This window comes from Hesperophylax consimilis, chromosome 23 (assembly GCF_061612785.1).
Source record: "Hesperophylax consimilis isolate HC1 chromosome 23, BYU_Hcon_1.0, whole genome shotgun sequence".
NCBI classification, from domain to species: domain Eukaryota; kingdom Metazoa; phylum Arthropoda; class Insecta; order Trichoptera; family Limnephilidae; genus Hesperophylax; species Hesperophylax consimilis.
The window spans coordinates 10,775,657-10,788,340 of NC_142858.1; the positions used below are offsets into that span (position 1 = coordinate 10,775,657).

The 12,684-nt window shown below is 32.6% G+C and overlaps 1 protein-coding gene across 1 annotated transcript; it reads left to right on the forward strand.

Moving 5' to 3' along the window:
- Positions 1–1,949: 1,949 nt before the first annotated feature.
- On the forward strand, positions 1,950–6,447 carry LOC149412319 (galactose mutarotase-like). Its single transcript, XM_089645701.1, has 6 exons — positions 1,950–2,621; positions 2,704–2,791; positions 4,018–4,165; positions 4,593–4,698; positions 5,461–5,574; positions 6,192–6,447. The coding sequence occupies exons 1-6, from the start codon at positions 1,950–1,952 to the stop codon at positions 6,282–6,284; spliced, it is 1,221 nt and encodes a 406-aa protein (XP_089501827.1). The 3' UTR covers positions 6,285–6,447.
- Positions 6,448–12,684: the final 6,237 nt, after the last annotated feature.

Here is a 12,684-nt window from a genome sequence, read left to right on the forward strand (position 1 = left end):
GAAAAATGCACAATTGTATCTTTTGTAGGCGGTTAACTGAGAAGTAAAGACAGCCATTAACAAGTGAAGTTTAAAAAATGACAAGTGGGGCAAGCTAACAGCCTTCTTCTGTAAAATATTTATTAAATACTTCTCATAAGAATGAATCATCATGATTTTTATTTGTACATACCTTTGGCAGTAAAAGCATATTAATGCTATAATTACCAAATTTTTAATTAATTAAGGTAAAAGGTGTTTTTAAAACCTATGCATAATTTTCTTTCGAATACTTACGACACCCTAAGATACATTTCAGAGAATCATCATTACTTTCACAACCTTAACCTAAAAAAGTGTGCCAACAAATATTTTTATCAGGGCCAGCCATTAACCACTCTCGGGCCGACCCCTTGTCAAAACTAGCAGACGCTTTACTAAAATGATCACTGTAATCCAGAGGTTCCCAAAGTGGTCTGTATGGACCCCCAGGGGTCGATATTGACTTGCTGGGAGTTTATGTCAGCGAGAAAAAAATTTGGTGGTCCACGAGATTCAAATGGGGGTACCTCTAGGCAACAGCCGAAGTGTCCAGTAGATTCTACGACGGCCTAGGTACCGTAGCACCTCAGCCCTTGGTACTGTGTACTAAGTAGTACCCGTCACCATTCGACTCGAGTAGTGGCGTACCACTACAGTACTAACATATTTTGGAAAAATTGATTGATTCCAAAAGTCGACTGTCAGTTACTCTTGGGAAATATTAACATGGACCTAAAAAGCTCTGGACAGAGCATTAGTATGATTTTGTACGAATGGCATTGAAGCCAAATCTAGGGTGAGCGGGAATTGCCTGGCAGCCATCTTTTATGACAATTTTTTTAAACAATTTGTATGCAAAGTGGTACATAAAGAAACATAATTTTATTTTTGTGTTGTTAATGCAGTTATAACGGCCTGCGAATTTATAAATATTTGATTGGGATATATCATTAAAAAAATTAAGCTGTTTTTGAATTTTTTTATACATCTTCTCCCTCTCCAATCAATCAAATTATTCTCGACGTTGCTTTTTAGGTCCATGCCAAACCTCGCAGAGTGATACCAGTACTAAAAAACATAATTTCATAAGGAATAGGTACTATTCTTCCTCGAAGGTGGCCAACCTGTCAACTGTCATCTGTCATAACAAATAATTTTTATTTTGTTATAATTTACTTGATATTAATAATATTAATGTCAACACCTTAATTACTATAAAAACAAACTATTTGCATTTGGGAAAATGGAAAATACTGCATTCTATTTTTCAATTACGTAAAATGAAAATTGGCTTTCGTTGGATTACCATGTATGAATTTACCAACTGGATGAATTTTAAATTTGGTAGTTTTTCAATATATCAACTACTGGAACAATGCGAATACAATGAAGGAAGAAATAAAAATACAAACGAATGAAGGCCTCAGCACGGGCAAGCCACCCAGTGAGGCCTACATTACGAATGAAGGCCTCAGCACGGGCAAGCCACCCAGTGTGGCCTACATTACTGGAAAACTTGAATTGTAAAAAATATTGTACCTAATAAAAATAAAAAATAAAAATATGAAAAAGTCTGGAGCAAAAATCAGAGCTATAAAACAGTAGGTATCAGTTTAAATTTTCCGTTGATACTGGTAACAAATAACCTATAAATTAATAGTGGATGGAATATGGTAGTACTAACTCATTGAGTAAGGAATGATAGTTATTTTCTTTAGTCATTGTACTAACTGCACTCAAGTTTAAAAGATGCAAAGATTTTTTAGACTGGTGTATTGCTATGACAACACCATTCATTTATTATTTAAAATGTCATAATTTTTTTAATCACCATAAAATGTAAAAATATTAAAATTCCCGTAAAAATAAATATATCATAAATTCAAGCATAGGTATATAATTATTTATAAAAGTCAGACAAATTTAAAATGAGTGAAAATATTGATTTGGGAGATGAAAGTGGGGAAGAAGGTGAAGAATCAGTGTCTGAAGTTGTGGAAGTTATCACCCCCCCGCCTCCACCAGACGATGTGCAGCTGATAGAAGATTCTTTTAGTTTTAGTCATGCTTCTCTAACCGAGATAATCCCCACTAAGAGATTCACCTGGATTACCAAAAATAAAATGACCTTGCAATTGATCACGTATGGAGCCACCATCACTTGCGTACAAGTCCCAGATAGGCACGGGGACGTTGTTGATGTCGTGTTAGGATTCGAGAAGATTGACCATTACGTTAATAACGCCAAACATTACTTTGGCTCAACGATTGGCCGTGTGGTAAATGTTATTCAAGACAGTTGCTATTCAGTCGAAAGTGAAATTATCAAGCTGAGTCAGAATAGTGGATCTGGCCACCATAGTAATGGTGGTAATCATGGGTTCGATAAAGTTATTTGGGATTGGAGTGTCGATGGCAAGAAGGTGACCCTTAGTTATTTATCTCCCGATGGAGAAGAGGGTTACCCGGGAAGTTTGTTGACTCAGATAACTTATGAGGTCACAGCAGACAACACTGTTAAAATTAAAATTCGATCCACTACAACGAAACCGACTCCAGTTAACATTTCAAATAGCATATATTTCAATCTGGCAGGTCATGTAAGTTTTAATGCATGCACAACATGGAATTTCTCTTTTGGTTTGATTCTGACTTGTAATGTACTGTTTTCTTTTCTTAAAGCATGCTGGCCCAAGCGCCATGTACAACCACATTTTTACTATCAACGCAGACAAGTATACCCCGGTAACTGATGAAAACATAACAACAGGTAGAAACCATGTACTTTGAAACAACTATTTTTTTCCTAGATTGTTTTTTTGACATTCCTAAGCCATTAGACTAGACTTTGGAGAAAAAATGCAATTACATAATAAAAATAATCTTGTCTCAAACTATCTCTGATCTCTCTCAATCCATCTCTTTGAATTTGGAACTTTTTTTTCTTCGTAGTTTACCTACATAGATATGTATAAAAAATATACTTCTAATAGAATTGCGAATACCACACATTAGTTTCTATTCCTCAATAATTTCGGAGCCTGTAGAACTATGGCATCCCCAACTGAAGTAAGTGACAAGAGCAGAGGGAGTGGAAAATTAATTACAACACTTACAAAGACACGGAATAGCGTTGCAGATGAATTCTTTTCCATGGTATCTATGGTATCATGGAATAATTTAGTATTCTTTAAAACGGAAACCCTTAAAACATATCAGCTTAACCGGTTAGTAGCCGAGTAGACAAATGCGTCGGCTTCCCACTCAGGCGTTGTGAGTTCTGACCACTGCTAACTAAGTTCTTCATCATTACTCAAGCCACATTGGAGTTAATGTTAAAAAATAAAATAAAAATCGGATCCTAGCCGGGGCCCCTAGCCCAAAATTGGAGGAGCCCTAGGCCATAGCCTCTGAGACCTAGGCGAAGGTCAACTATGACTGAGACAATGCATTGCGTTACATTCAAATTAAAAGATTTTTTGATTTTGGCGCCAGTTGTAAATGCCTTTTTCCTAGTTAATTTATTTTGTTTTATCACCAATTTGTCTAGGGAGGGTGGCTGCCCCCCCTGCCCCCCCTCTGCCGGTGCCCATGTATATATATATACAATGGGACATTGGACATAGGACTATACTAAATTGTTTAAAAGTAATATTTAGTACCAATACATCTCATCTATATAAATAAAAATGTAAATGTTCTTTTGTTCAAAATCTTAGTTCTCTGAAAATTCTTCTCCGATTGCTTTGAAATTATGACACAATGTTGTATTCGAATATAGATGTGACCTGTGATATTTTATATAGATGTGACCTGTGTTATTTTATATAGATGTGACCTGTGACAGGTAAAAACAAGCTTTTTTTAAAAAACAGTGTCATCTGTTGGACGTAAAAGCAACTTGTGTTATTGTTTCTCTACCTGCACAAACAGACTGAGCCACAGCAAAGTGTGGAGGGGTACAACTAGTGTATTTATAAAAATGGTGGCCCACAGGTGAAATAATGCCAGTTGGAGGAACCTTGTACGACTTCAGAATACCGAAGCTGCTCTCAGACGTCCTGGCTAAGATTCCTGGGAATGCATATGATTCCAATTTTTGCATCACCAAGGGCTCTGAACAAGGACTCACTTTCACATCACGGTAATAACTATTTAATATGCAGTTATCAAAATAACATTACATTATTTAGCCATTTACACTAGTAGTTGTTAATAGTAAAATATTAACCCTATCCAGGAGTCCCATGGTTTTCTTCGGGACCCATGTCAGCTTTGGGGAAGGTGTGTAGGGCTCTTGCGCACTAGGCGATAGTTGCCGGCTACGATCTCCAGATGCTTACGCACTTGGTCGTCAAGACCAGCGGTTTGCCGCTGGCCAAAAAAATCCGGCGACCAGTCATCCTCGGTGACCAATGATAAACTCTTAATCGAATGGAAACTACACAATACGGGCGACCACGAAGGTGACCACTGTGTGACCGCACATTTGCAACAATGAGTTTTGATAACGAAGTTATACCTAAATATAAATTTATTATACTATGCAGTTGTTTCTTAATGATTCATAGAGTTCTTCACCCTAAGTCTGGAAGGGTGTTAGAAGTATACAGTGACCAACCCGGTTTGCAGTTCAACACGGCTAATCTTCTACCAGATTCTGATTGTATTCGTGAGGTAACTATTAACATCATATTTCGTTTTAGAAGAGTTTTATTTTTTATAATATATATATTTATAATATTATATAAACGACTAATGTAAACAAATAACATAAATAATGGATACAAACTTAACTTCTTAGTAAAACAATAATTTATTTATTTTGACGGAAAGTACAACAGCATATAATACAATAACATATAATACAGGCAGAAAGATAAAATAATCTATGCTGTCTTCAAATTAATCAGGAATGTAGATATTATGAATTCCAAAATATCAGAGGTACAATTCTGAGGTCTTTTGCAGTCTTCCGCTGAACTCGGAATCGTACTTTTGAGGTAGTGGGGAGGGGAAGGAGATGGGAAGAGGAAGGAGGGGAAATGCCTGGCTATTCAGATCTGGTCACCAAACACGGCCAAAGCCATTTCAAGCAACGTTTCATTTCTGAATGTTCGTCTTACACCAGGGCGATACTGAGAGTTTCTTCCACTCTGGAACATGCTGGATATATACTACTTTTTTTTTTTTAAATGAATAAATTGTGAAATAACACAAATTAATCAAATAAAATTTACTTGCGCATGCTTGGATTTGAATCCGCAACCTCTGGCTTGCTAGTCGAGAACCTTACCCCTCGGCCAATGAGGCCGTCAATTAAACGTTGTTTGTCTTATTATATTATTGAAATCATCTTAGCATTGTGGTGAAAACTGTTGTTATGTTCTAAACTTAATGATGAAAATATAACTGATTTAATAATTATACCATTCTTAGGGAGTTGGTCAAACAGAGATTTCACCAGCAATAAAGGGAAAGAATGGGGCCAGATACAAACGGCATGGTGGATTCTGTCTGCAATCACAAGCTTTTCCAAATGCTATGAATGAAGTGAGTAAAAACTTTTAAGTAATAACTTCTCCAGAATATTTATAATTTCCCAGAATTTTGACTTTACATATTCCGCATTTTAGAATTTTCCTGGATATTGAGCTTTTTCTTTTAAAATTTTTTTCTCTCCCCTAGATCTAGGGAAATTTCTCAGTTTCATGGAACTGGTTCCCTTGCTGTCACTGGAACCGTAGACATTATTTCTCCCGAGGAACCTGTTATTTTTGGAACCGGTTCTTTGTGGAGTATTTATTTAAATAATGAAAATATTACAAAATTCCCAACATTCAATTTTTCTCAGAATAACCATAGTCAGTTTTCTTTTTGAAGAATCTGTTCCAAAAGTGAGTGGATAAAGAACCGGTTACTAGATCCACAGTTAGAAACCTATTTCGGGTACCAACCATCTCTAGTTTCAGGACTACGTCACGAGCCCAATGCATTTTTTTTCTTGAAAAGTGCTGTACGGTGAACCTTGTATATCCTAGAAACCTTGAACCGGACAATTTGCAGAAGATTCATTTAAAACATAAATTTTTACAAATCGATAATTGGAATTGACATCAATTTAAGTACTGTAAAATATGTTAATTTTTATTTTTCTTTTTAAATTTCAGAAACGATTCCCTGATATTTTATTGAATCCATCTCAAGAATATTGTCATAACATTGTCATGAAATTTGGATTATTTTTGGGAAAATACTGCTAGCCGAAGAGATGAAAGCAAGGCGAATTGACCGACACAGAGGCTGAAATCACATTGGGTCAACATATTATTGTAAGCATTATTCTGAAAATGATCTTTTTATTTTGTATTTTGTTAACAAGATGCAGGACAAATTATCTTTAAAAAATGAAAACAAACCAAACATAAGGACTAACTTGTAAAAATTGTATTTATTCATAAATAAATTAATCATTATATATCTTTATTTACATATATTTTTTTAAAATTTACTTAATTATGTTTTAGTCTCTTATATAAATAGTTTAAATAATAAAACTTTTATAAAGAAATAAATATTATTTAAAAAAAAAACGCTTTATTATCTCGTTTTAATCACTTTCTTTAAATGAACTATATACATTCATCTTCATATCAATATTTTCATTCTAGTAGATGACTGAATAAAGGAATGAAAGGAATATGACACAAAATGAAATTGGTAGAATTTGGGGATGCCCAAGTAAGACATGGCAACAATCAAGTGAATCAAATAATAGTTTCGGGCCATGACAAGACTAGAATAATACGAGTGTGAACTAGTGCTGCAACGAAATTTTATTTATTAATTTTTAAAAAACATTACATATTACAGTGATCTTTGGCTGTCCAACTAGGACATTAACCTGTTTTAGGACAGTCAGAAATAGGCAGATTTAATAAATGCGATTCTTGTTTTGTCTAGTGTATTGACTTTTACTTTATAAATAATTTGAAAACTTTTCTTGGTTGATACAAGAAGTTGCTAACTATATATTTTAAATAATATAAACGTAGAGAATAGACTAAAAGAATATTCAAAAATGATAATTCAAAAATAGCAATATAGTAAAAAATTATTGACATGTGAGTTTATCAAATTGAAATTTTACTTTTTATTTAGATGAAATTAATAAGCTAGAGAATCAAAAATAGATAAAAGAAAGAAAGGAGATTGAAAGAAAATAGAGAATAAAAATAAGCAAAAAAAACTAAAAATAGGTAATTAAAAAATATGCAAAAAAGAAAAAAAGTATATGTATATATAAATATTAAAAAAATAGAAACATGTAAGCTTTTCAACCATTCCGTGAAATCTTACTTATGATTTGGTGAAATTAATGCGCCAGAGAATCAAAAATATATAAAAAAGAAAAGAAATTGAAAGGAAGTGTAGAAAAGATAGAAGATTAAAAAATAAATTAATATTAAAAACATGTCTGCTTTTTCTCCATTCTTGAAATTTTGTTTTGATTTTGTTGAATTAATGCTCTAGAGAATCAATATATATAAAAAAAAAATTAAAAGAGAGTTGAGAAACTAAATAACTAGTCATTGAAAATAATAACTTTATTCCTTCAACTTCCAACTCTATTGAAAAAAAAATGCATCACCAGTTACAATATAATACCTACATGCGAATATTATTCATATTCAATACAGTAAATACATAATCATTTCTGTATTGAAACCAACTGGCTATGGTTCCATGATAACTCCTCAAAATGACAATTCAACACATCTTGGTTGATAGAAAGGTGATATAAAGTCATTAAAATTAATGAAACAAAAACTGGGTGAAATAGGTTACATATGTAACCTATTTAACCTAGTTTTTGTTTTATCACTTTTCATAACTTTATAACACTTTTTATAGGTGCGTTGAATTGTCATTTTAATGAGTTATCCGGTCACCATATAAAGTAGTTGTTCTAGAACTTTTGCACAAAACAGAGCAGATGCAGTGGCGGTACGTGCAATGAGGCAGGGGAGGTTGTGCCCTAAAAAAGTAGAGGGGATAAGGGGAATAAATGCTTCCATACATCCACACAATATAATATCACTCAAATAATAACTAAACAAATGTATGTATTTTATACCTAAGCCTTAAAGTTACTTAAATTTAAACATTACCCATTAATATTTTCGTATTTCACTAGCACTGGTTGTCTTTATGCAACTCATCATTCCAGTGTGACGTGGCCGGCCACAAGTGGATCTCCGTCCGCTCAGCTACTACACAATGCAGTAAAATAATGCACTAGTGATCCAGAAATAGGGTCCGCCTCCGAGAGCCATTGATTTCATGTAGGGGAACTCACATGGAAGGTTCTATCCAAGTTCTGTTATTATTTCGGTTTTGTGAAGCAACTGGCCAATAATGATGTAATAATAGAACATGAATAAAAACTTTACAGAACTTGAAAAACAACTTTGAAATTTGATGAATTGTTCAAACTCTGTGAAACAACCCGTCCTAAACAAAATAAGTAGATGTATGTATGTATTCAATTAAAGTAACTAAAATATTAAAAAACAAGTAAAGTGACCAACTGCGCAATGTAATAATAGAAACAACAGGCCAAATCCGAAAGATATTACTTGATAAACAAAGGGTCAATATTGGTTTTGTCCGAGCGCACATAGAAGATTGCAATCCCTTAATGCAATGTTACCACTGCCTTGGTTTCGGACATACATCACTAAAATGCCTGAACAAAATGAATAAGCCTAGATGCATACACTGTGCAAAAAACCACAAATTTAGTGAATGCGAAAAAACCAAAGATATAGTCAAATGCTACAACTGCGACAAAAACAACAATTTATTCGGAACAAAAAACAATACTGAACACAGTGCGAATAGCGAAAATGTACTTACCAAAAACGAATGGTTATCATAGCTCAACAGAGAATCGATTATGAATAAGTGATGGATGATTTTCTAGGCGAGGAAATTGACAAATTAACAGATGTTTCACAGCACATTTGCGAAGATTCACAACATTGTAGAGATCTGCTAAAAAAAGTCCCAAGTGCTTTCATTGTTCTGCATCAAAACATCCGAAGTTTAAAAAAAAACCTAGATGAGTTTGTAGTAACACTAAACCTTCTTGAAACATTACCGGACCTCATTGTTTTAACAGAAGCGCACTTAAATATAAATAACGCTGACACACTGTACAGTATTCCAAATTACACATACTTTTCGTCAACTACCTATATTAATAAAACCAGTGGTATAGCAGTGTTCATTCTAAATAAATATAACAATGTCACTGTCACAGAAATTAAAATGCAATTAGCAAACTGTTTACAACTGAGTGTAAAAGTGAACGACATTATGTACCATATTATTGCCATCTACCGGACGCACGGATCGAATCCCACAAATTTCATTATAGAAATCGAAAAATTATTACCGAGTCAAAAAACTACCTTTAATATTATTGTTGGTGACATTAACATTAATATCGGACACTGGGTACAAAACAAAACGAAAGATGATTATATAAATGTAATGACTTCGCTAAACTATAAATCATATATAAATAATGCAACACGAAATATCAGCGGACAAATCCATTCCTGTATCGATCACATATGGTGCAACTCAAATAACACTGAAAAAAACATGTCCATATTATGGAAAACCAGAATAACTGACCACTACACCTGTATATTCGTTAACAACATAGACAAAAAAAGTACCAACCCCAACAAAACTGACAAAAAAAAACAAGAAAAAAATATTTAAATATGAAAACTTTAGAAACAAACCTTAAAATGGAAACCTGGACATCAATAATTGAATCGGAAAATCCAAATACTTGTGCAGAGAATTTCGAAACTGTTTTCCTAAATCACATAAACCTTTCTACACAAATACTTATTTCTAAAACAAAATCTAAACGCTGATTAATAAAACCATGGATAACCCATGGATTAGTGATTTCAATCAGAAATTAGGAAAAATACTATCAACAGTCTAAAAAATTCCCTAACGACGAAAAAATGGCTACTTTCTTCAAGAAATATAGAAAAAAACTTACGCTTTTAATTAGACTGACTAAAGAAAAGTATTTTCGTGATAAATTAAAAAATGCTGGTCAAGACAGCAAAGAGTTCTGGAAAATTATCAAAACAATAACCAACAAAAGCACAAAACAAAAATTTCCAAAAGAAGTTACTCATCAAGGAATCAATACTGACACAGAAAAAAACCCAAAACTTTGTGGTGATATCTTTAACGATTATTTTGTTAATGTCGGCGCTAATCTTGCTAGTAATATTATCCTAGACAAAAAACAAACTCAACAACCAGAGCTAAACCCAACTTTTGAAGAAGGTTTCCACACATTTGCTTCAGTAACTGATAAAGAAGTTGAAAACGCTATAATAAGTCTACGAGGATCAGCGAGCCCTGGCTACGACAACATAACTGTAAAAACATTAAAAACTGTACGTGAGATAATCAGCAAACCAATTGCTCATATAATAAATGTTAGTCTGAAGAAGGGCATATATTCCCGAACAACTATAAGAAGACTATTGTGACCCCTGTTTTTAAAACTGGTGACGAAAAAAACACTTCTAACTACCGTCCCATAGCACTCACATCAAATATAGCAAAAATCTATGAAAAAATTGTTAAAAAACAACTCAACAACTACATAAAAGATAAGAAGATAATGAGCCCAAACCAGTTCGGATTTAGGGACAATCTCAGCACACAGGATGCGATTGCTAAATTGACATCAACAATAATGCAAAAATTAGATAATGGAGAAAAGTGTCTTGGAATCTTCATTGATCTCCGCAAAGCATTTGATAGCATATCATACTCAAAACTCACTGAGAAACTAAAACAAATTGGATTGGACGGAATAGTACTATCATGGTTCCAAAGTTACCTAAAAGAGAGATTCCAATATGTCAAAATCAATAATACCCTTAGTGAACCCAAAACCTCATCTTTTGGCATACCGCAAGGAACTGTCATCGGTCCAATCCTTTTTATTATATATGTAAATCAAATTTTCACTCTTCCCATTGTTGGAGATATCATATCTTACCCATACGACACTGTAGTTATCACAAAAGGAAAATCATGGGAGGAAACAATGAGGATAGCCAATATCAATATAAACATAGTCAAAACATGGTTCGACCTAAATTGTCTCTCACTAAATACGGAGAAAACATATTTCATCCCATTCTCTTTGCAGGAAAAAAAATTTGATAACAATATTACCATTAAAATCCATTCATCACAATGTGAAAATAAAAAATAATGCGGGAATGTAAATTGTTTACCAATAACATGCAAAAATAGTATAAAGTATCTGGGTATCATAGTAGATAGACACTTAAAATGGAACGAACAAGTCCAAAATACGGCAACCAGAGTAAGAAAACTTATTTACTCATTAGATTGAGAAACATCCTTTCATATAATATGATTAAAATTATATATTTTTCTCTTGCCCAATCCATATTACAATATGGTATAATCGGTTGGGGAGGGACTTTCAAAACTAAACTTTCACCTGTAGAAAAGGTTCAGAGGTTAATTTTGAAAGTCATCCTAAGAAAACAATCGATATTTCCAACCACGGAGCTGTTTGACTCGTTTAGGGTTCTTAGCTTAAACAAAATTTTTAAAGAATTCATTCGAAAGAATGCACTATTACAAATTCATAAAGACCATTTCAATTCAACAATTTCTACAAAAATAAGTAACCGATCTAGATCACGTGGTAACTTAGAAATTCCTAAATGTAAAACTAGTGCTGGTCAACACCATTATACTTATCATGGTATAAAATTGTTTAATGCCCTTCCGGATAAAATTAAAACTGAAAAAAATTACAAAACTTTCAAATCACAAATCAAACAACTTTTAGATAAACCCAACGGTAATCACAAGTTTTAATTTCATTGGATACATTTTTCAAATAATTGTTTATATGAACTCATTTGTAATTTTTTTTTATTGATTAAATTTTATTAAATTCACGTTATGAATTTAGGAAAATTGATTAATGATTAATAAAAAAAAAAAAATATATAAATAAACAAAATTTAATATTTAAAAAAAAAATACATATCCTCTAAAGTTATATTATCCGCTTCCTAATATGTGCTAATATGCGTTTATTGTTGTTGCATTTTATTAAGTACCCATTTCATACAAGATTGCCAGCTCGGTCTTTGAACAATTTACTACCAGTACTGTACCTACCTACTATTATTTCGTACCTAATAAGTACATTTTTATTTTTATATCTTATTTTTTCTAAGTTTAATAACTATTATATTATTTAAGTTATATTTTTTTATTTTTTAGTTTGTAATTAAATTTCTTATTTTCTTAATTATATAGTGTTATCAAATTTATCATCTAGTTTTATAGCTATTTGTTAATTTTTAGCTACATCAACTAGTGAAATTTTACAACATATAAACCATAATGTCTCACAACACTCCCCAACTCAAACACGAGAAATAATTTCTCAATTGAGTTGGGCAATTTTTTGTTAAAAATTTCTAATTTTTTCGCAATCAGCCTCGAAATATCTACATTTGTAAATTATTGTAATGTGTTTGTATATTCAATAAAAAA

Excerpts from the sequence above, each read along its gene's own strand:
- LOC149412319 (XM_089645701.1), top strand. The coding sequence starts at position 1,950 with ATGAGTGAAAATATTGATTTGGGAGATGAAAGTGGGGAAGAAGGTGAA. Across the intron at positions 4,166-4,592 it reads GGACTCACTTTCACATCACG|AGTTCTTCACCCTAAGTCTG; the intron begins GTAATAACTATT and ends AATGATTCATAG. Across the intron at positions 5,575-6,191 it reads TTCCAAATGCTATGAATGAA|AAACGATTCCCTGATATTTT; the intron begins GTGAGTAAAAAC and ends TTTAAATTTCAG.